Raw genomic sequence first — 27,267 nt, 5'->3', positions numbered from 1 at the left:
TGGGGGACATTTCAAAAATGACATTGAGAAACATCCGGTATGGTGATTGGTTCTCTCCGCCTTGGTGGGTACAGAAAGAGGTGGGGGTTGGGTACCTCCCATCGATGACGGGACGTACTTCTCTAGGGAAGGGTTGTGCCGTGGCCGTTGATGGCCCTTAGGACTCAACTACAATTCCCCCCAGTGTTGCTGTCGCGGTGGTCCGGTTATTCAGTTTTACCCGTATGTCAAAAGGTGGGTCAAAGTAGTCAGTCAGTGGTTAAAGGTATACATAAATTTATTTATTACATTATTATAGCTTAATATATTGAAGTAAAATGAAAAAAATTCTCAGTTCATGAAAAAGAATAAAGTAACCTCGCCTCTCTGATTGCTTACTCCTCTTTTTTATTGCATTAATTATTTTAATTTTTTATCTTTTTGACCAATGTGTTTCTCTTACTATATCGTTTGTAGTTGCAATAATATTGTATATTTAATGGTTCGTATGTAGCCGCTTTTGGGACCAGTTTTGTTTGATGAGAATTTATTAGTGTATATTTTCAATTAAATCTTTTATACATAACTTAATATTCACGACTCCCGCAAGAAAATATTTTTATGTATCAAATTGTAAAAGAAATTAAAGCTGTATTAGCTTAATAGACAAACACCTATTTTACTCATTTTATAAATTAACAACTTAATATAATCCTGTCCCATCCTAATAAAGCCATTCCATTTTTATTAGATTATGCTTTCATCCCATGAAAAGAAAGATTTTTTCTTAATAATCTATTTTAAAAGGAAAATTTTATTTAAAATATAATCCAACTTTTCAAGGTGAATTAAGGCGTTAACTAAGTGAATATAAGTTGTTAATAAGTTAGGCGTTAACTAAGTGAATATTGAATTGCTGAAAAATTGATTTAAATGCGTGCTATTTCATTAAATGATTAAATTGATTGTTAAATGCATTAAATATTTTTCCTGGAATGCTGTTATATTCGTGTAATCAAATTACAGAATTTTCATTCAAATCAATTTTAAAATATGTTTCAGGTAAAATAATATTTTGAAAGAATAAGTAAGAATTTCTTAATCTTTTACTATGTGCGATGTAAGTAAGTGTTTTCAAACATTACCTTCTTCAAGAAACTGATCTTTTATATGCTTTAGAAGAAATTTCTGATAACCTGGATAAAAATTTTATCATCTATACGGACTTTCTGAGCGTTTTACATTCTCTAAAATCATGTAATCCTCATCCTCATCATTGGTTTTAGATATTTTTGATAAATTAACATCTCGTAGATATACTATTTTATTCTGTTGGGTACCATGCCATGTTAAAATTTTAGGCGATGAAGAGGCAGACAAGGCTGCCAAATTGGCGGCTACTTCAATTGCTACTAATATTCCTGTGAGCGACATAAAGAAGCATATTATAATGCTTCTTTATTAAAAATGGCAGAGACAGTGGCACCTGGAGACAAACAACAAACTTCATGTTATCAAACCCCATGTGCAACCTTGGCCCTCATTAGCGAACAGAAAAGCAGATACTGTTTTAACCCGTTTACGCATTGGACACACTAGATTCATCCACATTCATTTGTTGCTAGGTGAACAACCATTGTGTTCGCGATGTCATTGTCAAATGACTGTGGAACATATATTGTCAGAATGCGCAAATTTCAATACCCAGCGTTTACAGTTTTTTCAAAAGACTTGCACTCCATTATCTTTCCTGTTTGATAAGACAACTCATGCTCAACTCTTTGCATTTTTAAAGCCCATAAAGTTTTATCCATTTATTTGAATCTTGATTACATTTTAAGGCGTCTCCTCATATTCCCTTCGGTGATTGTATTAAAATTATATAATTTTACCCATTGTTTGGTGCAGCATGGTCAGCATCATGGCTCTTGTGCCAGAAAACCCCAAATAAATTAAAATCAAATCAAGAAACAGAAATTAAATGTAAAATTAGTTATTACTTTTTGAATTATACGAAAGATATATAAAATACTCATGTTACTGCCCGTTACTTGAAGAATGGTAATAATTTTACAGTCAAATCGTGACTTATTTAAATATAATAATATACTAAAAGATAATAAATAAAATAAGTCAAACACTTTTTGGGTTGAGTCTATTTTATTTTGAAGGGTTGAAGGATTAAAATGGTATAAATATTAAATGCTATTGAATGCGCCTATTGATAGAGTCCGAAAAGAGATGTAATCCAGTAACGATGTTCGAATAAATATGTTCGATCCAGCAGTTCGATTTCAGAAATTTGATCTTCAGCAAAGTCTTCTAAGTTCTGTCAAGTTCGTTTCATTCCTTACAGAAATGCATTAAGTCACAAGTCGGGTAACCGCATGCGGTCATTTAAGTCAAGTCCGGGTATAGAAAAGTCCATAATCGGGAAATATAAGCTCAAATATATACAAAGCAATAAAATAAGTCCGCAGTGTGAAAATATATAAATACAAACAAAAAATATATACAAAATAAAATTATATACAATATATACAAAATGGGTTTCATGACTTCATTTCTTTCGATGTCTGAGCGATGGTAATTCCATTTCTAAATATGGAGGAATTGGTTTTCAAAGTAAAAGTGGTGATTATTCAAAATAACTATGATAAGATAGATAAGTTGCTATTGCAGATAATTCGGAGTCATTTTTATAGTTCCATTCAATAAATATTGAAGAATGTTTGTAGTCTGTAGCTATGGAGGACTTCAAATTATGATAGATCCACTTTTTCTTTCTTGGCGCTTTACAAAGTTCAATGATCTTTTGGCTGAAGCTGCCAACAGTAATGTTAAAAAATGTCTATTGTCTTTATAACAGAAGAGGCAACGGATTTGGAATGATATCAGATTCTTTTACAGGTTGCTATTGCAGAAGTATCACTGGTATTTTTATAGCTGCTTTTAGTTGAAAAATGCCCGATGCTTAAGAACCCATTCTGCGCATGCAGAAATCCCATCTGGTTCAACAGATTGAAGATGAGCAAGGGGATCTTCAAATGTCATATATTCATAAAACGGGTTCGTAAAAGGGTTGATGGCAACTGAAGCAATAGGCAGCTCTGGTTGCAGCAGGTTAGCAGCCTCGTCGATAGTAGAATCATATTCAGTTTCTTGCTCGTTGAGTCGAGTCATAGTTTCATCGACAGAAGTGGCTGCGTCTGCTTTCTCAATGCGTTGACCATGATCCATTGATGCTTGGCATCCAACCTGATTTTTATTCAATTCCTCCATAATAGCGTTCTTCCACATAAGAATAAATGGTAAGAAAAAGATACACGAAACCCAGTCATTCAACCAGAAGACTCTAAAATAAGTCCAAAGGAAAGTGCATAAAGATGCAAATTCCAGCAAACCCATTTTTAATTATGGAAGTTTTTTCCTCCAAGAAAAATCAGTAAGGAGCGCTCAAAACAAAAACAACACCTCACTCAAGCTGATTGAACTTGAAAATGCTGTGTTTAACAATGATATAGCTAAATCGATTCTCTGTTTAAAAAGCATTGTTTACTCTATTATTACAATACAGTAAACTCTGCATTTAACAACACATCAATGCATTAACACAGTAAATAATATAGTGTAACGGTACATGTAAATACATTATTTCACTCACCAAAAAATAAAGCAAATTATTCGTTTAATCTTTGTTGTTACTTGTATTGTTATAGATTAGTATAATTGTTTATAAATAAGATTTTAAATTACAGGAATAATGGGCATTTATATTTTTTAAAAAAAAGCATTTCACATTGATTTGTACATTGCAAATCAAATATATTGCATACCTTTTGTGATTATCAACAATTCGCCACGGTAAACAAAGAATAGTGTTTTCGTCCTAAATATTCAATGGACCTAGTATGTTCTTTCCAATTTTTCTATTGCATTTCTCTGTATATTTTAAACAAATAACAGATGTTGGATAGTACTAGTAGAAATAAGACAAATCGTTGAAGACTCTAGCAGTTCGAAAGAATGAGTACCCCCCCCCCCTACAAATCCCGAGTACAACGACACACCATTTGATGTTCTGTGACTCTTAATAATAATAATAATGGGAGGGGGAAAAAAAACTAAGTATACATTTTAAAGATTTTCTTTACACCGCTGAATACACGTAGGGAAAAAAAATCAAACGTTAAAGCTTAATCATTTCTTTAACATAATTGTAAGTTATATCAAGAACAATCAAGCCTATATAGTATTCATAAATTATCTTCTGGTCGTATCTTTACTATGACGCAACATTTAACTCAAATTCTCAAAAAAAAAAAAAGAAAAAAAAAAAAAAAAGCTTAATCTTTTTAATAAACTTGATGTCAGTATGCTTTTGTTATTCCTGTTCTTTAAATGAGGAAATCCAACAGAAATATCCAGTTACCGTCCTATTGCTGATTAGTAGTTTATGTAAAATTCTAAAAAAAAGACGTTTAGCCTTAGGCTTTTTTATATTTTACAAAATAATAAAATCATCTATCACTATCAAGATGGTTTCTGAAGATGACTATCCACCTTAGACAATCTTTTATCACTCGAGACAAATATCCGACATCCTTTATGTGCAATAGAAACATCTTTTGGCCATAGTTTTCGACATTGAGAAGAGCCTATGAAAATGCATGAATGTATAGCATTCTGAAAGATTTGAATACAGTAGACTCCCGATTATCCGCGGGCGGGTTATCCGCGCCTGCCGCACTAAGTCTTTTTTTTTTTTTTTTTTTTTTTGCTTCCAAGCAAAGAAAAAAACTTCCAAAGCAAGAAGCAAACACAAATGACTGATTTTTTCAAAAAGGTGCAGTTTTACAGTTATGCTTTTGTAATTACATGATACATTACAGTATTAAAACAGTACATATGTATTAATTTTTCTGTGTATCCTTCGACGCTTCTCGTAAGTACAAAGCACTTTTCTGTTGCACATTTTAGGTTAGTTTTGAGTGATATACTAAAATATTAAGCGTTAGTTAAACATTTCCTGCTGTTTATTTTACGTTTTACTGTACATAAAACGATTTTTCAAAGTTGGAATGACCGTTTTCTCTTTTGCTATACCCGTTTTTAGTTTTTTTTTTTCGGATTATCCGCGATTTTTGTTATCCGCGGCGGCCGCGCCACCCAATTCCGCGGATAATCGGGAGTGTACTGTAATTTGAATTTGAGAGATAATTTTCGCATTTTTATACAGATTTTTTTTTTTGAAGAATTCTGGAAATTTCAAGTCAAAGTGGGTTTAGAATTGCTTGGCATTCACATTCAAGAGAATGGCCCCTTCCCCGGGAATGTGTATTATGCGTATCATTTTTTAAATTTAAAAATAAAAAGCATTTTAAACCAGACTTACAAGTTCGTGAAAGCACACTCTTGGGTTGATGATCTTTATATTTCTTGGCCAGGAAAACATATTCATATTGTGGAACGTTAACTCCATGATGTAGTTAATAGCATACAAAATTTATATGTCATTAACGGTTTTGCTTTATCTAAATCGAAAATAAAGGGCGTCCCAAAATTAACGCAAGATTTGAATTCGCTACCATTCGTGCAGCAAAGTGTGGCAACTCTATTTTAAAACACCACTTGACAGCTGATAGTTTAGGGTTAGCAAAAATGGAACTTTACACGATAGAATAACATGTTTTCATTGTTGAATTATATTTCAAAAATAATGAACGTCTGGCGGCCACAGTTCAAAAATTTGCGAACTTGATAGATCCCTACATTGCGTGATTTAATATTATTGGATTTTTTTATGGAGTGAGTTGAAGTCAAAGGTCTATGCCAACAAAAACGCGTGCATTGACAAAGGAAATTCAACGCTGCATCAACGAAATTCAGCCACATTTATGCAAAATGGCCTTGGAAAATTTTGATAAAAGAGTGCGTATGTGCCAGCAAAGCTATGGAGGTCATTTGCCCTATGTGTTATTCTATACATAAACTTTTCCTGCGTACTTTACGATTCAATAAAAAAATAACAATTTAAAGAAAAAACTATGTTTTTTTTTTATTTAATTCAAATCTTATATTTCAAATCTTATATTCAAATCTTATATTCAATCTTATATTCAAATCTTATATTCAAATCTTCAAAATATTTAATTCTAATCCGTTGTTTCATCGTGTAACGCTCCATTTTTATTAACCTTAAGCTAGCAGCTGTCAAATGGTTTTTTAAATTAGGTTGCCAACACATTATTGCATGATTGATGGTAAATCCAAATCTTGCCTTAATTTTTAGAACACCCTTTACGAAACATGCACAGTTGTTTATTCAGTGAAGTCATTATCGGTTATACCCACATGACCAAGAATCCACTCGATAAATCCTTTATTCTGTAGTGTTTTTAAAAAACAAAGAAAAAAATTCTTGAACAGAATTGCTACTCAAATCTGGAGGAGGGGGAGGGGATTCCACGTGTTTTCCCTGTACGTATATTCAAGATACGAGGAAATGCGCGAATAGCACTCATGTGCTAGTTATAATGCAATGCTATTTTAAGGAGCGGAAAAGCAAAGAAAGGAAGCAACAATTTAACATTATTTGAAATACTAGAATATTATATTTTCATATTTTACATACAAAAAAATACACAATATCTCTTTATTTATTATCTAGAATTTAGCGATACAAAATTTATATATTAAGGCGGGGGGTATATTATTTGTCATGCTCTTTAATTGTAAGTCCCAGAAAATTAATAACTTGGGTGGAATAAAACACGAAATATTTTTGTTTTCATGATACAAATCATTTAATGATTACTTTAAAAAATTGTTGCAAAGCAAGATTACTTTTATTTATTCTTTTTGCATACAATTCATGCATTTGGGCATCAATTTATTTATAATTCTGCACATTTTTCAGCCATTAGTTTCATGAAGCTAATCCATATCAATAAAATGACATTTTTGTACGGTTTGATGTACATTTATCACCTATTTCATTTTCATATGAACATATGTGAACATATTTCCGCTATATCATTGAATGCATTAGAGGACGAATGTGACACAACAAATTTTAATGTCCATTGAAATGCAGCTTTAAATTATTGTTCTTTAACTAAAAAGTTCGAAATCGGTTTATTTTTGGACATTAAATTTGATGTTTTCGGATTTGACATGTTATATTTTCCTGTATTCCTTTTCGATAATAAGTTCAACTGCGACGATGACTCTTTTGGACTGAGGCACAGACTTGCTTGTTTTCGTCTTTGGGTATGCCTAGTAAGTGCCTATTTTCCCCCATTACTTAAGCTTACTATTTTTTTACAAAGCTAGCGTACGCAATAAATGGATTTTGTGGATTAAATACGATTGAGTAGCTCATTGTAAAAAAGAAAAAAAATCTCTAATCTACTTTGAATAAGGTGATAGTTTATCAAATAATAAACAAACCATTCAGTAAACTCAAGTATGGTAGACTAAATACCAGGGGTTTTTTTTTTTTTTGAAATTTTTAGTTAGAATTTTCGCTATATATGATTCCTGTAACAGCCCGTATTACATTAACACAGTTAGTGCCTAATTAGCAGGAGCAAGCTCTAACACACGTCCCACGCAGTTTTTTAAAAAATTTTAATTAGAATTTTCGTTACATATGATTTTTATAACAGGCCGTATTGCATTAACATAGTTAGTGACTAACCGGTAACGCCTAATTAGCAGGAGCATGTTACAACACCCGCTCCACGCAGGTTTTTTTTTTTTTTTTTTTTTTTTAAATTTTAAATTAGAATTTTTGCTGTACAGGGTGTTTCATAAATGATGGGAGTAACTTTAAGGGGTGATAGTACACATCAAGACGAGTAATAGTAAATAGGAAATAGGTCTTCCGAAGGAGATAGGCGCCATCAAAGTTTAGGACCCTAAATTTCAAATGATGATAAAAACCGGAAAAATGGATCGATTCATTTGCGGTTTTCGCTAAAATCATTCTTTAAATTAGTATTTTCTTAAAACCTTTTTTTAAAGACAAAGTTTAAAAAATGCCGATAGAGGGCGCTCTAGACTTTGGAGTACCGAACAACTACTTTTTACAGGTTTTTTTTTTTTAATTTTGTTAAATGTTTACTAAAGCTTAGACTTTAACTTAAATTTTGAGCGCAAAATTGAAACCATCGGGAGTGGTTAAGTGGCGCAAATTTAACCGCGTTCAGGGGGTTAAATTTTAAACGCTTGTATCTAATGAGCAAAATAATAAATGATGAAGCAAACTTTAATAGGTGATAGTAAAACACCAAAACAAACAACATTCATCAAAGAAATCATAGTCGTAATTTTAACCCGAAGGTGATAGAGGGCGCTGAAAGAGATTTCGTTTTAAGAGACAAAAAAGAAAACAAAGGACATTTACGTTATAAAAAAAAAGTGTAATTATAAATGATTACAATAGCTGTTCGAAACACTGACCATTAGAGGCGATGCATGCGGTACAACGGCGAAGAAGGGATTCACGAACCCTCTGAAACACGCCAGGAGTATCGCGCACCTCCCCTGTAGCGGCCGAAAGTCTGGCGACGAGTTCTTCTGCAGATTCGATAGGAGTCTCATACATAAGACTTTTCAGGTGCCCCCACAAAAAGAAATCCAAGCATGAAAGATCGGGCGATCGCGTTGGCCAAGAGACAGGACCACCTCGCCCAATCCATTGATTTGGAAAGGTTGCGTTTAGATAATTTCGCACCTCTGGCGCATAATGAGCTGGTGCTCCATCCTGCTGGAACCACATTACTCGCTGATACGAGGGGGAACATCTGTCATCATTTCTGGCAGCAACTGTTGCAGAAAGGTAAGATATTTTTTTCCATCCAGGCGTTCTGGCAGAAGATAAGGTCCAAGTAGATGGTCACCAATTATTCCTGCCCAAACATTTATGGAAAATAGTCGCTGACATGCATGTGTAGAAGATGCATGCGGATTTACATCTGCCCATTGGGGGGAATTGTGGGTGTTAAATGTACCCTCACGTGTAAATGTACATTCATCTGTAAAAAGCACAGTTGCACCAAAATCGGGATTTAGGGTGTTCTTCTGCAGATACCAGCGAGCAAAATCCATTCGACGAGGAAAATCCTTTTGAGTCTGTTCCTGGACTCGTTGGAGATGAAAAGGATGCATACTTTCATCCTTTAGTACTCGCCATGTCGTGGAGGGTGATACTTCAATTTGACTAGCCACTGCTCGCTTGCTTGTATTTGGATGATCAGCAACCATATCAATAATTTTTTCTTCCACAGCAACCATTCTGTTAGACTTCGCACAGCCTGCATTTGAACGTGCACCAAAAAAGGATCCTGTCTCACACAACTGTCTGTGCAAGCGCACAAATTTTTTATCATTGGGCAACCGCCTGTTGGGAAACTTTTCTCCGTACAATCGTCGCGCCTCTGCACTATTCCCATTTGCAGTTCCTTAGATGAAGTGCATATCAGCCTTTTCTTTTGATTTACACTTGCACACTCGGGTCAGTGGGTTTTATCTTAATAAAAATTTGCATATGCGTTCTTCTTCTTCCCCATATCACAATTTCATGTTCTTCTTCCAGAAACTTGCAGCTATAACGCTTGCATGGATAAAATTTGAAGATGTTCTAACACGTTTACGTTTAAATTCAAATCATGCATTTTCTAATGAAAGTTGATTGTTTTGGTGTTTTACTATCACCTATTACAGTTTGCTTCATTATTTATTATTTTGCTCATTAGATACATGCGTTTAAAATTTAACCCCTTAAAGCGGTTAAATTTGCTCCACTTAACCGCTCCCGATGGTTTCAACTTTGAGCTCAAAATTTAAGTTAAAGTCTAAGCTTTCGTAAACATTTAACAAAATAAAAAAAATACTGGTAAAAAGTAGTTGTTCGGTACACCAAAGTCTAGAGCGCCCTCTATTGGCATTTTTTAAACTTTGTCTTTAAAATTTTTTTTAAAGAAAATGCTAACTTAAAGAATGATTTTAGCGAAAACCGCAAATGAATCGATCCATTTTTCCGTTTTTTATCATCATTTGAAATTTAGGGCCTTAAACTTTGATGGCGCCTATCTCCTTCGGACGTTTGAGGCACTTGGTTTCCCATTTACTATTACTCGTCTTGATGTGTACTATGACCCCTTAAAGTTACTCCCATCATTTATGAAACATTCTGTATATGATTTTTATAACAGGCTGAATTACATTAACATAGTTAGTGCCAAATTAGCAGGACTAATTCTAATGTTTGGAGTTTATGAGCATAAGCCCCGTTTTAGTTAGTTAAGCAGGAAAAAATATTTCATTAACTTTGATTGCTGATAATTTAGTTAATATTTAAAAAAAATGCTTTAGATTTTTTCCTAGTCGCAATATTTTTTATTAATAACCAAAAATGTCCGAAACCTTGCGATGAGGTAAATTATAATAAAATCTCAGGATAAGTTGTAACACATTACAGCTTGCAAGATTTATCTTGATTTGTGTTTTTCTACTTTAAATATTAGCATGCAGCCTCAAAGTTCAGATCACTCCCAAAGGATTCACGTTGGATAGAGTCTAACAAAATCTCACTTAATAATAATAATAATAGTAATAATAACTGCTTTTCTAACTGACCCAACTAAAAAAAGAAAAGAAAAAAAATGGTAAACGAACATGACAACGGCAACATAATTAATAAAGAACGGAAGCAATAAAATATCATAAAGAAAAATGAAAAGCTTAAGAAAAATTTCCGAAAGAAAAAATAAAAAGGAAAAAGAGAGTGAGAGGATGGAAGAAGACGATTTTGAAGTAGCATGCAGATTCTAAAAAAGAAATTTGGTCTTGCTCTATGAAGTTGTTGCACATATCACTATTGTAGAGATGTGTGCAACAATTCTGATGGCACATTATATTATAATCCATTACATTAACATCTGATCTTGAAACAATGTTCAGAGGATGAAGATGGCATACTCTTTTTAAGTTTCCACACCACAACAGTGGGGATACATTTAGTCTTGACTAGATTTACACTAAATCCGCTTACATGACAGTTCTTCGTTAAAATCAGATATGAAACCAGAGATACTTCTCCCCAGATGCCAAGATATAAAAAACAGATCAGTGTGACCTATAATTCTTATGGGGGGGGATAGGTTTAGCATTTTAATTTATAAAATTTGAGTCAAAATATGTGCAATAGGAAGTAGTTTAACATTTGCTTGCATTAACTACAATTATGATATAGACTGACTTTTATGTTGATTGGTTATATAATTTTATTTTTATTTTACCGTAAATCATTTGATAGCATTTATTATCACTATAACAATTAATAATACCAAATGTCTTTTGCATTTCTATTAATAAAATTATGATAAACAGAAAATTATTTTAAATATTGTTATTTTTTCTATTACAACATGCCCCATCTCTATTATATCCTACTCCAGATATGGACCAAGCTGCAATAACCAATAAATTTTAAGAAAAAAAAATTATACTAAAATCAACAAAATTATTAAATGCTTTTTTTTAATATATACTATGAATCATTTGCTAAACTATAAAAAAATAGTAGTTATAATCAAGTAATAGCAAATACATTAAAAAATAAAAGCATTTTTCCAAAAGTTATAAGAATGAATACCAGTCACTCTGATTGTATTAAGATGAAGAATAAATAATAATAATTTTAAAATGAAACAATACCCATTTATGGTCGACGCCATTAAAACAGTGCAGGAATCTATCCACTTCTTCACTAAAGGCAAAGGAATAGCAGCTGCTTCATCAATTACAATGAGATCAGCACCTCCTGATTTATGAAAATCGGTTGGAGAAAGATAGCACACTTTTTTTGGATGCTTTCCAGAAACTTTAATTCCAGTTATAAAAGTTGCAAAGTTTATGTCACTTTTTTGAACATAGAGATTATCACCTTCCTAAAAATAAAATGATACAATAAAAATCAAAGGGTTGTTTAAGATATGCTTAGAATATTGTTTCAAAATTCAGTTAATTCTGTTTTTATTTCTTTTTCAATGATTTGCAAAATTTTTAATATACAGTAAGGAAAGATTATTATTATTATAAAAATAATAATTATTATTTTTATTATAATAATAATAATTAGTTATTATTATTATATTTAATATATTATTACATTAAATATATTTTACATTATGCAGCCCGATTTCAATGTAATATCCATTAAAAAAAAATGTCAGTAACATTTCCCCCCTATTCAACAGTGATGACTCATCAATTCAGTAATGAGCAGTGTAGCAAATTTATAATATATATATATATATATATATATATATATTATAAAAGAATACAGTTAAAATATAATAATTAAAATCTAGCCCAGAATCTAGAAAATAATTGGCATTATCTGAACTGTATTTCAAAAAGTTATCAATGTACTTTTGTTTTATAAGTGGCTATGAACAAAAAAAAAAAAAAAAAAAAAAAGAGTGTGCATTAAAGCAGATGAGTTTCTGTCAAGGCATCATAAATGTGGAAATTAGGACCAAATAAAGCAAATGGGAATGAATAAAATAAATAATTTTCAAATAAAGCAAATGAAAATGTTAAAAGCAGGAAGAGATCCTTGCTGCTTTTGACATGTATATATATTTTTTAAAAATTTTTACAGCATGCTAGGGTTTAAAAAAAAAAGGTTTTATGAGTCTTCAATGGGAGCATCATACAATTAATTGTCCATGCACCAACTTTGGTCAAAACTCAAAGCAGCCTTGTTACCACCAAGCTCTTAATGAAAGGAATCTTCCATTTACACCTTTAGCTATAGTACAATAAGCATATTTTGATGCCATCTAGGGTTGCTCTCAGCACAGTACCAACTTGCAAAATCTTTACTTATTGATTAATTTTTTTTCCTTCTTAGCTATTATTAATTTTTTTGCTATTCTCATTGCCCTACAAATTTTTGTGTGAAAAAAATAATTAAAGAGGTTTAAAAACAAAGTTTAAAAAATAATTTGAAGAGATGCTTCAGCTTTGCTACCATAATGAACAAGCCGCCACTGCCATTTAATGTATTTTCGATTTTGCAAGAATGATTTATCTAAATCAGCCAGTTTCCGAAAATCAAAAGACCATCTGCAATAAGTAAACATTCAACACTTTGCAATTATAATACGATCTTTCTCTTTTAGTAAGTTTCACTTGCTCATAGAAAATAGTACTTTTAATTTCTAATGAAAAAAATGACTTTAAAATGTCAATTAGATAAATAATTTTCGAATTTAGTAAATAAATAACTCAAAAAGTAGCAGAAAAAAATTATTTTAACAATAATATCTATATTAATTAATTTTTTTAAGGGATTAAGGTTTGTTTCTTTAAAAACTAAACAGTTTGTTTACTATTTCTAGGGTATATGACAGAATACAGATTTGCTGCTACAGTTTTTAGAGATGGGCAGGGGGGGAGGAGGCAGAAAATTCCATGATATTTTAACTGAACATTAATAAATCAAATTTCTAAGTGGTCTGAAATGAAATTCTATTATCTGAAACTGATAGAAAGATAAATTAAATTTAGAAAATATGTGTAAACAATCGAAACTTAAATTCTACTGAACATTCTACTAACAAAATGGTTCTGAATTCTTTTTATTATTCTTTGCACAAATTTATAATATATTATACATATGTGCTTGTTCTTTCTCACGTTTTCTTCTGTGGATACTATTACTTATAATATCTTTGTGAATTCCATTACTCTTCATAAATATCTTTTGTGATATGTACATATCTTAACCATTTCTTTATGTAAATTATAGTTGACCATTTTCTTAATAATTTAAGTTGTTACAAATCTCTTGATGCAAAAGTTAACATTGTTTTAAGTTTCAAATCATGCTAAATATTTTAATAAGTGTGATGTTAAACAATTGCAAATTAATTGTTTATATCTTGAACATAAACAGTAATTAAATTTATTTTTATTTGTTACTACTCTAATCTTTTCACACTTTTCTATTTTAAAAAAAAAAAAGTTCTCTGCAAGTAGAAATTACAGATACACAGAAAAATCACTTACTTTGTAGCCTAAAGCAGTAAGGCCCTTCAACAGAAACTTAAACAAGGTTTGCAGATTCTCCAAATGAGGAGCAGTTACATACACATTGGAATATCTTGAAACTACTGCCAGGCAAATAGCTAAACCAAGTACTGATGACTTTCCTCGTCCTCTTGCAGAAGTTAAAGAAACAACAGATAAACTATTTCTGAGTTTTAGAGTCTCATATATTTTTTCTAGGGAAGATAACTGATCTAATGTGCAGCTAATTTCCACAATTTTCTTCACATTATCTGAGAAGGATGAGCTTGATATATGCTCAGCAATTTGTTTGATAATGTCATTCTGAAACCATTTTAAAAAAGTGATTATATGCCATAATTAATACACAAAAAGTCAGCTTGTACATTGCAACAGTGAAAGTGCTGTAGCTTGTAATACCATGCTGAGGAGTGATAAATTTTAGTATAGCTTAAATTTTTTTAAAAAAAGTATAACTTTATTGTTTATTTTGTTCTACACAAGATTTTAATAGAGAAATTTTAACAAAGCAACAACTAATTTTTAATTCGTTTTTATTTTTACAGTTAACATTAACAGATTCTCTTAATGAATTTTTCTACAATTCTTTCACTACTAATAAAGATTTACAGAATGTAACTGAATTTTTTTTTTTAATCACGAAGTATTAGATCTAATATAATATATACATAGGCTGAAATTATTTTTGTACTTAAATACAAACTATTTTTATGGTGTCATATCTTTTAAATTAATTTTTTTACTTATTATTGGGTTGGCAACTAAGTAATTGCGGATTTCACTCATAGATGGCTTTAGTTGAATTTTTAGGTTTGCAGACGTAGTACAAATGTAAAACACATTTTGTTATTTGATAGTTGGCAATTCAGCTGTCAATCAGTACAAAAAATTTTTTGATCGGTTGCGTAGTTTTCGTTTGGCGTTCGTTGAAAAATGGAAAATCAAAAGGAACATTTTCGTCATATTTTGCTTTTTTATTTCCGCAAAGGGAAAAACGCATCGCAAGCTCATAAAAAGTTATGTGCTGTTTATGGTGACGAAGCCTTAAAAGAACGGCAGTGTCAAAATTGGCTTGCCAAATTTCGTTCTGGTGATTTTTCACTCAAAGATGAAAAACGCTCTGGTCGTCCAGTTGAAGTTGATGACGACCTAATCAAAGCAATAATCGATTCGGATCGTCACAGTACAACACGCGAGATTGCAGAGAAGCTTCATGTATCACATACATGCATTGAAAATCACTTAAAACAACTTGGCTATGTTCAAAAACTCGATACATGGGTTCCTCACGAACTGAAAGAAACACATTTAACGCAACGCATTAACAGCTGCGATTTGCTAAAGAAACGTAATGAAAATGATTCATTTTTAAAACGACTGATAACTGGCGATGAAAAATGAGTTGTTTACAACAATATCAAGCGGAAAAGATCGTGGAGCAGGTCAGGTGAACCAACTCAAACAACATCAAAAGCTGATATTCATCAAAAGAAGGTTTTGTTATCAGTTTGGTGGGATTACAAAGGAATTGTCTACTTTGAACTCTTACCACCCAACCGAACGATCAATTCTGATGTCTACATTGAACAACTAACGAAATTAAACAATGCAGTTGAAGAAAAGCGGCCCGAATTGACAAATCGAAAAGGTGTTGTATTCCATCATGACAATGCAAGGCCACACACATCTTTGGTCACTCGGCAAAAATTATTGGAGCTTGGTTGGGATGTTTTGCCACATCCACCATATAGTCCTGACCTTGCACCATCTGATTACATTTTATTTACAAAACTCCTTGAATTGTAAAAATTTCAATAATGATGATGATGTCAAATCGTACCTGATTAAATTTTTTGCTAATAAAAACCAGAAGTTTTATGAACGTGGGATTATGATGCTGCCTGAAAGATGGCAAAAGGTCATTGAACAAAATGGGCAATACATAACAGAATAAAGTTATTTAGTTCCATGAAAAAATTGTCTTTGATTATCTTAAAAAATTCCGCAATTACTTAGTTGACAACCCAATAATAATTATATTACATTTTCTTATTTTTTTAAAAAATTTGGCTTGAAAAGTTTTATATCTTTGAAAAAAAAAAAAACTATAACTTTGTCTCTGTATACACATAGCATAATTTTGATAGACATATGGCTAAAAAAATGACACATTTGGAATTTAACTTCAATGTATTTTTTGACCGAAGGCATAATTTGTACATAAAGACAAAGGAGGAAAACTCCATTTGCACTATAAGACAAGAGCAAAGTGCAAGAAACTTTTCTCTTTAGGTATTTTATTAAGAAATTTTGATAGTGATTTCTTTATGCATAGAAAACAACATATGGAAAAGAATCTCTTAAGGTATTTTTGAAGGAATGTGCAGGGGTTAGAGAATTATATTCTTTCTCTATCAGCATGAGAGGCTGCAATGATAAGCAGTTTTTTTAGAGTGCATGTTAGAAATAATTGAATAAAAAAAAAATGGAATTTGGATCAGGAAATAAGCTAAAAATGTTAATATATATATAAAATAATTTAAGATATATATAAAAAGTGAATTTTTGAAATAGGACATTAAGTAAGATTTAAATTAAAAGAGAGAGAGAGAGATGAATAGATATCATCTCTCTCTCTCTCTCACTCACTCGCTCGCACACACACACGCACATGCGCGCGCGCATAATCATATTAATGACACATGTGCAATCTTTACCCTGAAAACTGCATCAGAATGTTAAATGATTGAAATTTTGTGTGATAAATTTAAAAAAAAGTTATTTTATTATCTTTAATTTATGCATTTAAATACATTTAAAATAATTCAGGATATTGCAGTTTCCCAGTGTCTTTGCACAAGTTATTACATGTTTCGTAATATTGATTAAAAATGTGTAGTTAATTATCAACTCTTCTTAAAATGTCATAAGCAAGAATAAAATTGCAATGCAGAATAAGCATTATTAAAAACAAGAATGTAATTCGAACATATGGATGCTTTCAATTTAAGTTTAAAATCTTGAAATGTATTCATTTAAGTACAAATATTTTGAATATCCAGATTTTGGCACTGAGATTCAAATCATAATTTTTCTTAGAGAATATAAATTTTATTGACAAAAATTAAAGATACATAATCAAAATCATTTTGCATACGAGTGATCTGGGATAATAATTAAAAAGAACAGAATTTGAATATAGAAAAATAATAATTCTCTCAACATTGCAGAAGCATTTAAAATTTTAAAAATAATTGTTAAGACTATTTAACTTCACATTTAGATTTTTTTCATTTATCATGCAATCTCAAAACAATGAAATAATTACCTTTCAAAAATTATTTTTTAAACTGAATGTAATGATAATTATAATAAATGATTTTTTATAAGTCAATAATTCACAAATCAACACTTTAAGAAAGTCCTTTAATTTATAGATAACTTTTATTCATCAAAATACGAAATGATAGTAAAATTTAAAAAATTATTTACAAGAAAGAAAAACCTCTCATAACAAGAAATCAATTATTCAATAAGATAAAATATTTTTTAAATTAAAACATAATATTGTAAAGATATTAAAATTCCTTTAAATGCACTAAAATTTTATGTTTAGAATTCGAATTATAATTAATTCAAAATCAAATACCTTGTTTACTAATCTGGGAGTGGCATCAAAGATTTCAGGTAAACTCTTTACTTTTAAAGTATCATCAAGAATCAGACAGTTTTCACATGACTTTAAAGACAAAACAAATCGCTTATTAAAACTAGGGTTGACTTTATTGTGAGCTTCAGTTACCCATCGAGAATGAATATCCTGAAAAAAATAAATAAATAAAAATAAACATATAAATTGAAGTGCATAAATAGTCAATAACATCATTATTTTATAAATTTTTGCCATTACATCTGACACTTCGTAGAAAAATATGAAACAAATGTTTTGAAAATCAGCTAAATTGAAAGAAAGTTTTGTTTTTAATAGCAGTCAGTTAAAAAAATATACAAATTTTGAAAAAAAAAATCAAATAAATAAATAAATGGAAATTTTGGAATTTATAAATGCTACTTTGAATTTAATTATATTGCATATAGAATATTTTAAATTAAAAATATAAAGAAGTGTGACAGTAAGGGGAACATGGTCGTGTCTGGACATTTACAAGATAAAAAATACTCATAAAATAGGCAACTTCCATAAATTAAAAATAGTTAGATTTTACACAAAATAAATTTTTGCTTAACACTGTGATTATGTATTTTTAAAATAGCAGATAATAATAATAATAACTAAATAAATAGAAAATATCATAAGAATCATGATAATTATAAGAATAAATTAATTATATTTCAATAACTATATAATATTATGGATAACAAAATAAGTACATAATATTTTTAAATGAATTTTTAAAACAATAAATTATTTAATTTATCAATAAAGTAAAGTATATACATTATGCAATAATTATCAATAATTTCATTAAAAAGTATAAAATAATCTTTAATAATTTATTGATCCTTCCAATTATTTTCCAGAAAAGCAGGAGAATGAACTCAAAATTTCAAAAATCCATTACACAAAACATTCATAGGCTTTTTACTCAGGCTTAGTTTTCAAACACCAAACAACAATATAAAGATTTTGAAATAAACTATTCCATTTGATCAATTCTATATATGGAAAATCATCCTAAATATAATCAGAGGAAATAATTTAGTATTTTCTTTGAGAATTCAATTAGTTATAATTTAATTAATTTTGTTTTATAAAAAAAATGTCAGCTAATAAATTGGATTTTATAAATTCATAAACATAATGCAAAATGATCACTAAAAATGTTGTTGAATATAATGATGAACAGAAAAGTTTAAAGACACTACATTTAACAAAAAGAAATTTTACCATATTTAACAGAAAGAGATCTTCTAAAGTGGCAATATTCTGAAGCAGAAATAGGATCATACCTCCTCCTTCAACACATTCTATAATACGAGCCAATATATTTGGAGTTAATGCTTCAAAATCTTGAATAATCAGCATGCCAAATGTCCGACCTAATATTTTATCAGTTTCACTGCAAGCAAAAGATTTTCATATTGCATTTCATTAAAGAAAACAAATTTGAAAAGTTTATACAAACAACAAAATCTGTTACACACACACACACACACACACACACACACATATATATATATATATATATATATATGTCTAACAAGTATATCTAGCAAAAATAAATAAATAAATAAAGATATCCTTTAAGAATGAGTTTTCTGAGATAAAAGACTAGTCATGCTTCATAGGTTATTAAAAAGTTCATTTATATATTTATTTAGATGGTAAAATACAAAAATAATTTTTTACTTTTATTAAAAGTATTAAAAATTATAAATTAACATTATTAAAATTGAAGAAGAACAAATATTTTAAGCAAAAATTGATTATTTACGATTAATCATAATTTTATAAAATAGTATATTAGCCTATAATACAAATAAAAAAACACATGGCATTTTTATTTTTTCATCTCAATTCTATTCAGTCTGCACATATTAAAATAAAACATCTATGGAAGAGTTCATTATATTTATATAGCATATTTGAATACTATTTTTTTGCAAACAACCATTTTTATGTCAGTGTAATATTTTAAATTATTGCTATTATGCATAAAGGAAAGTGGATATATCATGTTCAAAAATCATCTGTTTTTTTCAACAAGAAAATCAGAAATTTATATTTGTAAGATTTAAATTTATTATATTACATTTACTTTAATTTGCATCAAAGAAATAGAAGCAAACACTATATATATATCTTGCATCTTCAAGTGATTTTTTTTAATGTATTGAACATATGCAATGATCAAAATTGCATCAGAATATCTTGTACAGTTTATCCAATAGGGCTACAAAGCTATAGTATCCTCTGCAATAATTTTAGAAAAATTGTATTTTCATTTTAAAACTCATTTAAGTAAATTTCAAATGAGAGTTCTATTATTAATGAAAATATGCGAGATGATTGATTAAAAGCAAGAAAGAAAAGTAGGAATGATAGAGGATGAGGCTGCAAACTGAACAGTCTTTGAAATATCAAAATCTGGTTTCATTGAAATATCTGAATGTCAAAGACAATGCTGTTTCCCCTTGGACAAACCACAAACATATTTTAGCAAGCTCTGGCATAACTCTTGGCCAACAGATGTTTCTTCCTCTCCTACTGCCCCAATCTACCACTTCAGGTTTTTCACAATTTTTTTTTTATTTGTTTATTTACATTTTATCTCATTCACTATTTTTCAGTTACAGTTTGCAAGTTGTTGATGTATCTCATGTAAAATGTGATGTCTTGATGAAAACACATCTTTTTAAAAATATATATATTTTTTATACTTAAAATTCACTTATTTAAAAAAAAAGATAAAGATAAATGAATAGTTTTCTGAAATGTAATTCAAAAAATTTTAAACTATTAAGTGGTAAAATTCCTTGTTATTGATATAATAATTGCAGCTGGCCTAATTGTTCCTTAGCTGATAGATTATCATTATTCCAAATTGATGTTTCTGTTTTTTTTTAAAAATTATTATGAACTTTATTTTTAAAAAAAAAGTTTGGTAATCAATAAAAATGTAGCATTTTCTAGCAGTCATGTATTTAATTTTCATTCCTTATTTATTTTAGCAGGACTTAAGAAAACAAACTGAATAAGAATTTAGAGTAAAAAAATTTAATTCAAGTTGTATTTTAAAAGAACTTCTCAGCTTTTCTTAGATATACAATAACATTTTGTAACATCTTATCTATGCTTTATCTGGAATCAATATAACAACACAAATGCATTCCATACAAGTAAGCATTCCATAAACAAGTAAAATAGAAACTAATCCATAATTACCTATAATGGCAAAACTGTATATCTGATGACAACAAAAAGTGATCCGAGACATATTCTTGACAAAAAGTATTCACTCCACAATAAGCTTTCCTTAATAATTTCAGTCGCTTTTTTAGATAATGTCTATAAAAAAATTACCATAATAGTTTATTTAATCAATTTATTAAATATAAAATAATGTCATTTCGTGATAACAATTAGAGTAAAGTTTCAAAATTATTCAAACAAATCTTACATATTGAATTCTGTTTCTTTTTTAAAGCACCACAAAACAGATGGTTTTGGGTAGTTTACAGAAACTCTGTACTTTACAAGAAGATGATGTAAAAAAACAACCTAGCAGAAGAAAAGCACAAAATTTAAAATGAAATTAAAATGAATTTTAAAATAATATAACCAGCTTCACACACACACACATATACAAATATAGATACATAAGTTATTTTTAAAAAAAGCAAGTATTCTCATAGGTTGCACAAATTCCATGTTAAGATATGAAAGGTGATCATAGTAATCAAACACCTCCAATAAATGGAGTTAGTCATATTTAGTGCTCCAGAATCTCTCTCAGAAGAAAACAATGACAGATACTTCACTGTGATTGAAGAACAAGTTGTAATAATGTTTTTGCACCTAAAAAAAAAAATCCATTTAAAATTCATTGCCAACTAGTGGAAGTTTACAAAGCAGGCATAGAAAACAGGCAGGCTTTTGGTGAATTTTGCCTACTAAATTGAACCAGACAAAACAGATAAATGAGATGAGCAAAAATGAGGATGGCCCAACTAACTCACCAGACACGACAATATGTGTATGTCAAAGATCTGATTTGAACCAATCATCACATTTATTTGAAAGAGATGATTGTACACAATTTCAACATTTTCTCTAACAGTGTAATGAATACTGTGCACAAAGAATTGAACTCCTAAAAGACATTTTCTTTCTGGGTATAACTATTCTCAGACAACAATAAAGTATTAATGGCAATGCTTTTTGCTAATATTAATATGCAATGCTAATATTTGAATAGCTTTGATAAAAAAAAATATTCTATATATTGGGATGCTTAAAAGAGCTAATCTTTGCATTTAATTCTTACAGCATTTTTAAAAAAAGATTTCAGCATCATATAACATTGTTTCCCCTTGAAACATTCTTATGAATTTCTTTGGATCGGTTTAAAAATCTGCAGTTTAACTCTCTATATTACTCTCAAATCAATTTTCTTTACAAATCAAAAACTTTTTAATAATATCAAGTACGGAAGCTACATCATTTGATGGCCAAAAGATATTTTAATGTTTTTGAAGATATAGACAAAAAAATGTCTTTTTTTGTGCAAAAAAAAAAAAAAAAAAAAAATTAATATTCATTTGCATTTGCCTTTAAATTATATTTTATAGCCTTATACATGAATATTTTAATTTATTAAAAATTTTTTACATAAATCTGTATGAAATCTTCACCAATGCCAATAAAAGAATATCATCAGTAAACATGATAATGATTCAAAACTTCTTAATATTTATCCACAGTGCTTAACCATAAAATAGACCCTAAATATGAGCCCTACCAAGCATCCCTTGCAGCATTTAAACTAGTATTACTTTTAATATCAGTGATTTTTCTATTCAATAAAGAATCTATTTAAATAGATTTGATAGGGATTTCTTCGAAGGAATTAATAATGTATTGCCATTTCATCTATTAAATATTCTGGACATACCAAAAAAAAAACAAAAAAACAAAACAAAAAAAAAAAACAGCAAATATAATTACTTTTTTTTCTTTTGATATTTCAATAAATTCATAAAAGTAATCCAGTATATCATAAGAATGCTCCCCCTTTCCTTTCTTTTCTAAAACAGAGCTGTTTAGAATGTAGCCTCTCTAGAGTTCTTAAATAAGCATTAAAATAATAATTTTGTCAAGATCTTTTTCCAAATAAAAAGTAAGGTATCATGGTTTATAAAACTTGGAACTTGCCTTTGTTATTAAGGTCACTCAAATTCTTTTTCCAAATATCTGGAAAAATGCTCTTATTAATGCATTCCTTTAATATGCCACAAAACCAATCAAGATTTTAGAAGATGACTTCTTTTACAATCACTAACATGATTCCATCTGGAATAAGAGCCTTAAAATTATGTTTAATTATTTCTTGTGATGTAGAAAGAAAGTATACTATCTAATTCTGAAATATACTTGGCTAACACAAACATAAAAATGAAATCCTAGAATTTTTAGTAAACTTGCATTCAACGTTATGATATCATCATCATTATGTATTTATTGTATTCCTCCAAAAAACACTATACCATTAATAATTATTCAATAGACACTATGCCGTCCACATGTCAAATAAGGATTTCTTTTTGTTTGTTTGGCATCAGTAGGACTGGTTTGGATAATTTCAGTTACTATTAGATCAAACATTTTTTCAGGACACCAACGTGGTGTTGCTGGATAATATAGTGTTAAATGAATCTAAAGTTTTGGACTTAATAATACTAAGTAAAAACTTTAATTGCTATATTTAATCCATTCCTTTATGAAGGCATTCTTTCCTTTTTCTTTTATTTTGCTCAAAAGTTGATTGAAACTTTATTTAAAGAGATCTAACTTTAATTCTCATGACTTTAAGCCCTGTATCAGCAGACAGCATTTCAATCTTTTTGTTTTAAGAATTTTCGATTATCATAATAAAGTTTCAACATTTTAATTTTGAACTTGTTTAAAAAATGTTTTTAAAAAAGTGATTTTGAATCATATTATTTAAGAAAAATTTAATATCCCTAAAATTTGTTTGCAAAAAAATTTCTTTTTAATTAGGTTCTTTAAGGAAATTTGAAATTCAAAAATATTATGATCACTGAAGTTAATTCTATTGTCAACCTTCCAATGAATAACATTGGCAATATTAACATATTTTAGATAAATACAATTAGCTCACAGCCAACTTAGGAATATGGGTTTGGATCTTTATCAATTGCTTAAACATGGATAAAATTTGTGATTATAAAATAAGTTTAAAAGCATGTAAATAATAGAAATGCATGTATCAGGGTTGCCAATCAAATAAGGAAAAAAAAATTAGTATGTATGTGTATTCCTTGTACATATTTTCAAGAAAAGAGGGAATGAAAAAATAGCATTTATGTGCAAGCTATAATGCAATATGGTTTTAAGGAGTGGAAAAAGCAAGGAAAGGAAGCAAAAATTTAACATTATTTAAAATAATAGCTTATTAAGAGAAGAGCTTATTAAATAAGGAGTTTAATTAAAGGAGGAGCTTAGATAAGGAGCTTATTAAATACAGTTATAATAGCTTATTTAAGATTTATTTTAATATTTATATACAAAAAAAAAATCTTTTTACTTTTTAACTAGAATTTAGCAAGACAAAATTTATATAATAAGGAGAGAGATATATAACCTTTCATACTCTTTAACTGTAAGTCACAAAAAATTAAGACACCAGTGATAATAAAGCACAATACATTTTTGTTATCATGACACAAATCATGTAATGATTATTTAACAACAACAAAATATATATATATATATATATATTACAAAGCAAAACTACTTTTTAATTTATTCATTTTTGTCAATTCACATATTTGGGCATTGATTCCTGCAGATTATTCATTTATTCCTTAACAAATACAGTACAACATTTTTATATGGCCTAAAATACATTTTTTTTTTTTTTTTTTTTTTTTTAGCTATTTCACTTTTAGTGAACATATGTGAAAAAATTTCTGATATATCATTGAATGCATTAAAGGATGAATGTGATATATGTGAATGATGTTTAATGTTCATAAAAATTCAGCTTTAAATGATTGTTTTTGAACTAAAAAGATAGAAATCGGTTCATTGTCAAACATTAAATTTGACATTTTCAGGCTTGGCATATCATCTTTTCCTTTATTACTTTTACATACAAAGTCTAATATTACTGATGATTTTTTTTTACTAAAATGCAATTTTGTTTCCCCTTTTTTGGCATGACTAATAAATCCTTGTTTTCCCATATAACTTACGCTTATTATTTTCTTACAATGCGAGCAGTGCACAATGAATGTATTTTGCAGGAATGCTTGAACCCTTTTAGCAAAATCAGGACTGATTTTGTTTTATCCATCTAATTAGTAATAAATACAGATTTTGAAAAGCTCATTGTTTTTTTAAAAAATTCTCTAATCTACTCTGAATAAGCTGACAACTTCTCAAATGATAAACAAATCATTCAATAAACTCATATATAAGTGACTAAATACCACTGCAATGCAACCGCAGATTAAGTGTTGCAATTCCCGCCAAAGAAATGTATACTAATCTTTCACAAAGTTACAGAAATCTTGCACATGCTCGTTAGCTGCAATTTGGGGATCTCGTGGAAAACGAATGTCTCACAAAACAAAACTGGAAAAATTTATATGGGAAAAAAGGAGAGAGAGTAGAAAATCTATGAGTTTCTGCATTACACAATTGCAAATGGTATTATTGTTTTGCTTTTGGAGGCAATGATTACGATCTATTATTCTTGCTTTAGAGATTAGTACTTTTTAGATGGCAAAAAAATAACAAAGAAACTTAAAATGCCCTGTATTCTTCCTGTTTTAATAAAAAATATCAAATTTCCCTGCATTTTCCCAGTTTTTTTAAATTCCTTGTGCTTTCTTATTTCTCCAGGTTCACCTGGTGGGATGGCAACCCTGTCTATTTATTTTGAACCAATCAATAATCAAACCAATCAATAATGAGTAATCTCCAGTAAGCTAAGGTGGCTTTTTTTAACCTGAAACCAGGACAACAGGAATTTTGACCAGCCACGCCCAAATTTTATAAATTTTTATCAAAAATTCAGCCATTGGCCAACCTGTATACCTAAGTAAATAAAAAACTTTTAGATATCAAAAAATGTTGCATTTATTTAAACACAAGAAATGTGAAAACTAAAATATGATTTTACAATATAAAAATAAAACATAACATAACATGATAAGACATACCTAATATAATGACATAATAAAACATAAGGAGTTATTTAATTTAGTTTGTTTTTTTATATTTTTCTGAGGAGTGAATTGATTTTAACAAATTTTTGTTTTCCTGTATATTTTCATAGAATTCCATACAGGTTGCATTTAAATCATTTTTGACAATCAACAAGGATTTCAAAGTTTCCACTTTCAATTGGGTTTTCTCGCTAGTCCAGATGTTGTTTAAAAAAGAAACAACCCGTTCGGTCGGTGCATTAGTTTCTGGCATACAGAGGCAATACTCTACCAATTTGCCAATATTATTGGACACATCATTTTCTTTAAAGGTTTTAAAAATTTCAATCCACCTATCTGATACCGAAACACAATTTTGTTTCCAATGCCCAAGTTTCTCATCTGTGGTATAGTGCTGAATGAAACAGATTTCATCAAAGAACTCATCTTCAATTAAATTTATTTCCGGATAATGTTGAATTAAATAGTCACTGCATACTTGAACCATTTGATGCGTAGGTTTAATGTTTAATGTAATCCAATTAAACTTCTCGATTCCCTCAAAATGGCCTTCCCATTCTTCCAGATACTGAAAACATGTGCTGTAAAATTCCACCACTTTTTCTTTGAAAATATTTGATTTAACTAAGCTGTCTTCTTCTAGCCTTTTTAAATTTTATCGAACTTGCATGGGCAGAAACACACTTGCTATCCTGTCAGTAATTTTGGTTTTAAGGTCCTTAAAAATGATATTTGTTTCCAATATAGAAATATCCTGTCCTTCTATCTTTAAAACCGTGTTATGAAACATTGACGACACATTATGGAGAAAGAAAAGCCAAGATTCGGTTTCAGGATTCTCAAAATAATTTTAAATAATTGTGGGAGTTTTTTCATTATACGCAAAATACGATTTTAATGCAGGAAATATTTCCAACACGTGCTCAATAGCTGGTCGTAACGCTAACCACCACGTAGCACTGTAACCCAAAAGCTTTTAATATTCTATGTCTACAAAATTCTTTTAATTCACTGACGCGCACAGTATAAATGTAAAAGTAAGAGTAAATCTTGGTAATTAAAGTTTGTATATCAATTGGAAGGCAGTCCGCCGTGGTTTGTATAGAGATGTTTAAAATATGCGCTCAGCAACTAATTCCACAAGCTCCCATCCGTCCAAAGTAGCTTTTAGCTTGGTAAAAATATTATTTTTCCCGGCTCTTCGCATGCCTCCAAAGTTAGTGTTGGTGTTGTCGGCACAAAACC

The 27,267-nt window shown here is 29.4% G+C and overlaps 2 protein-coding genes across 4 annotated transcripts in view; one reads left to right on the top strand and one right to left on the bottom strand.

The window, feature by feature from the left end:
- LOC129974987 (lamina-associated polypeptide 2, isoforms alpha/zeta-like) overlaps positions 1-27,267 on the top strand; it is a 90,585-nt gene that overhangs the window by 3,520 nt on the left and 59,798 nt on the right. The window lies entirely within an intron of this gene.
- LOC129974988 (RNA cytidine acetyltransferase-like) overlaps positions 1-27,267 on the bottom strand; it is a 60,618-nt gene that overhangs the window by 31,078 nt on the left and 2,273 nt on the right. For both annotated transcript variants that reach the window (XM_056087838.1, XM_056087839.1), the window contains exons 2-7: positions 21,228-21,328; positions 20,993-21,115; positions 18,995-19,166; positions 17,735-17,905; positions 14,065-14,388; positions 11,704-11,936 (exon numbers count right to left, since the gene is read on the bottom strand). In XM_056087838.1, the coding sequence (XP_055943813.1) occupies positions 11,704-11,936; positions 14,065-14,388; positions 17,735-17,905; positions 18,995-19,166; positions 20,993-21,115; positions 21,228-21,328 (1,124 nt within the window). The remainder of the gene's footprint in view (positions 1-11,703; positions 11,937-14,064; positions 14,389-17,734; positions 17,906-18,994; positions 19,167-20,992; positions 21,116-21,227; positions 21,329-27,267) is intronic.

This window comes from Argiope bruennichi, chromosome 7, assembly GCF_947563725.1.
Source record: "Argiope bruennichi chromosome 7, qqArgBrue1.1, whole genome shotgun sequence".
Classification (NCBI taxonomy): Eukaryota; Metazoa; Arthropoda; class Arachnida; order Araneae; family Araneidae; genus Argiope; species Argiope bruennichi.
This window is presented reverse-complemented; position numbering and strand designations above follow the sequence as displayed.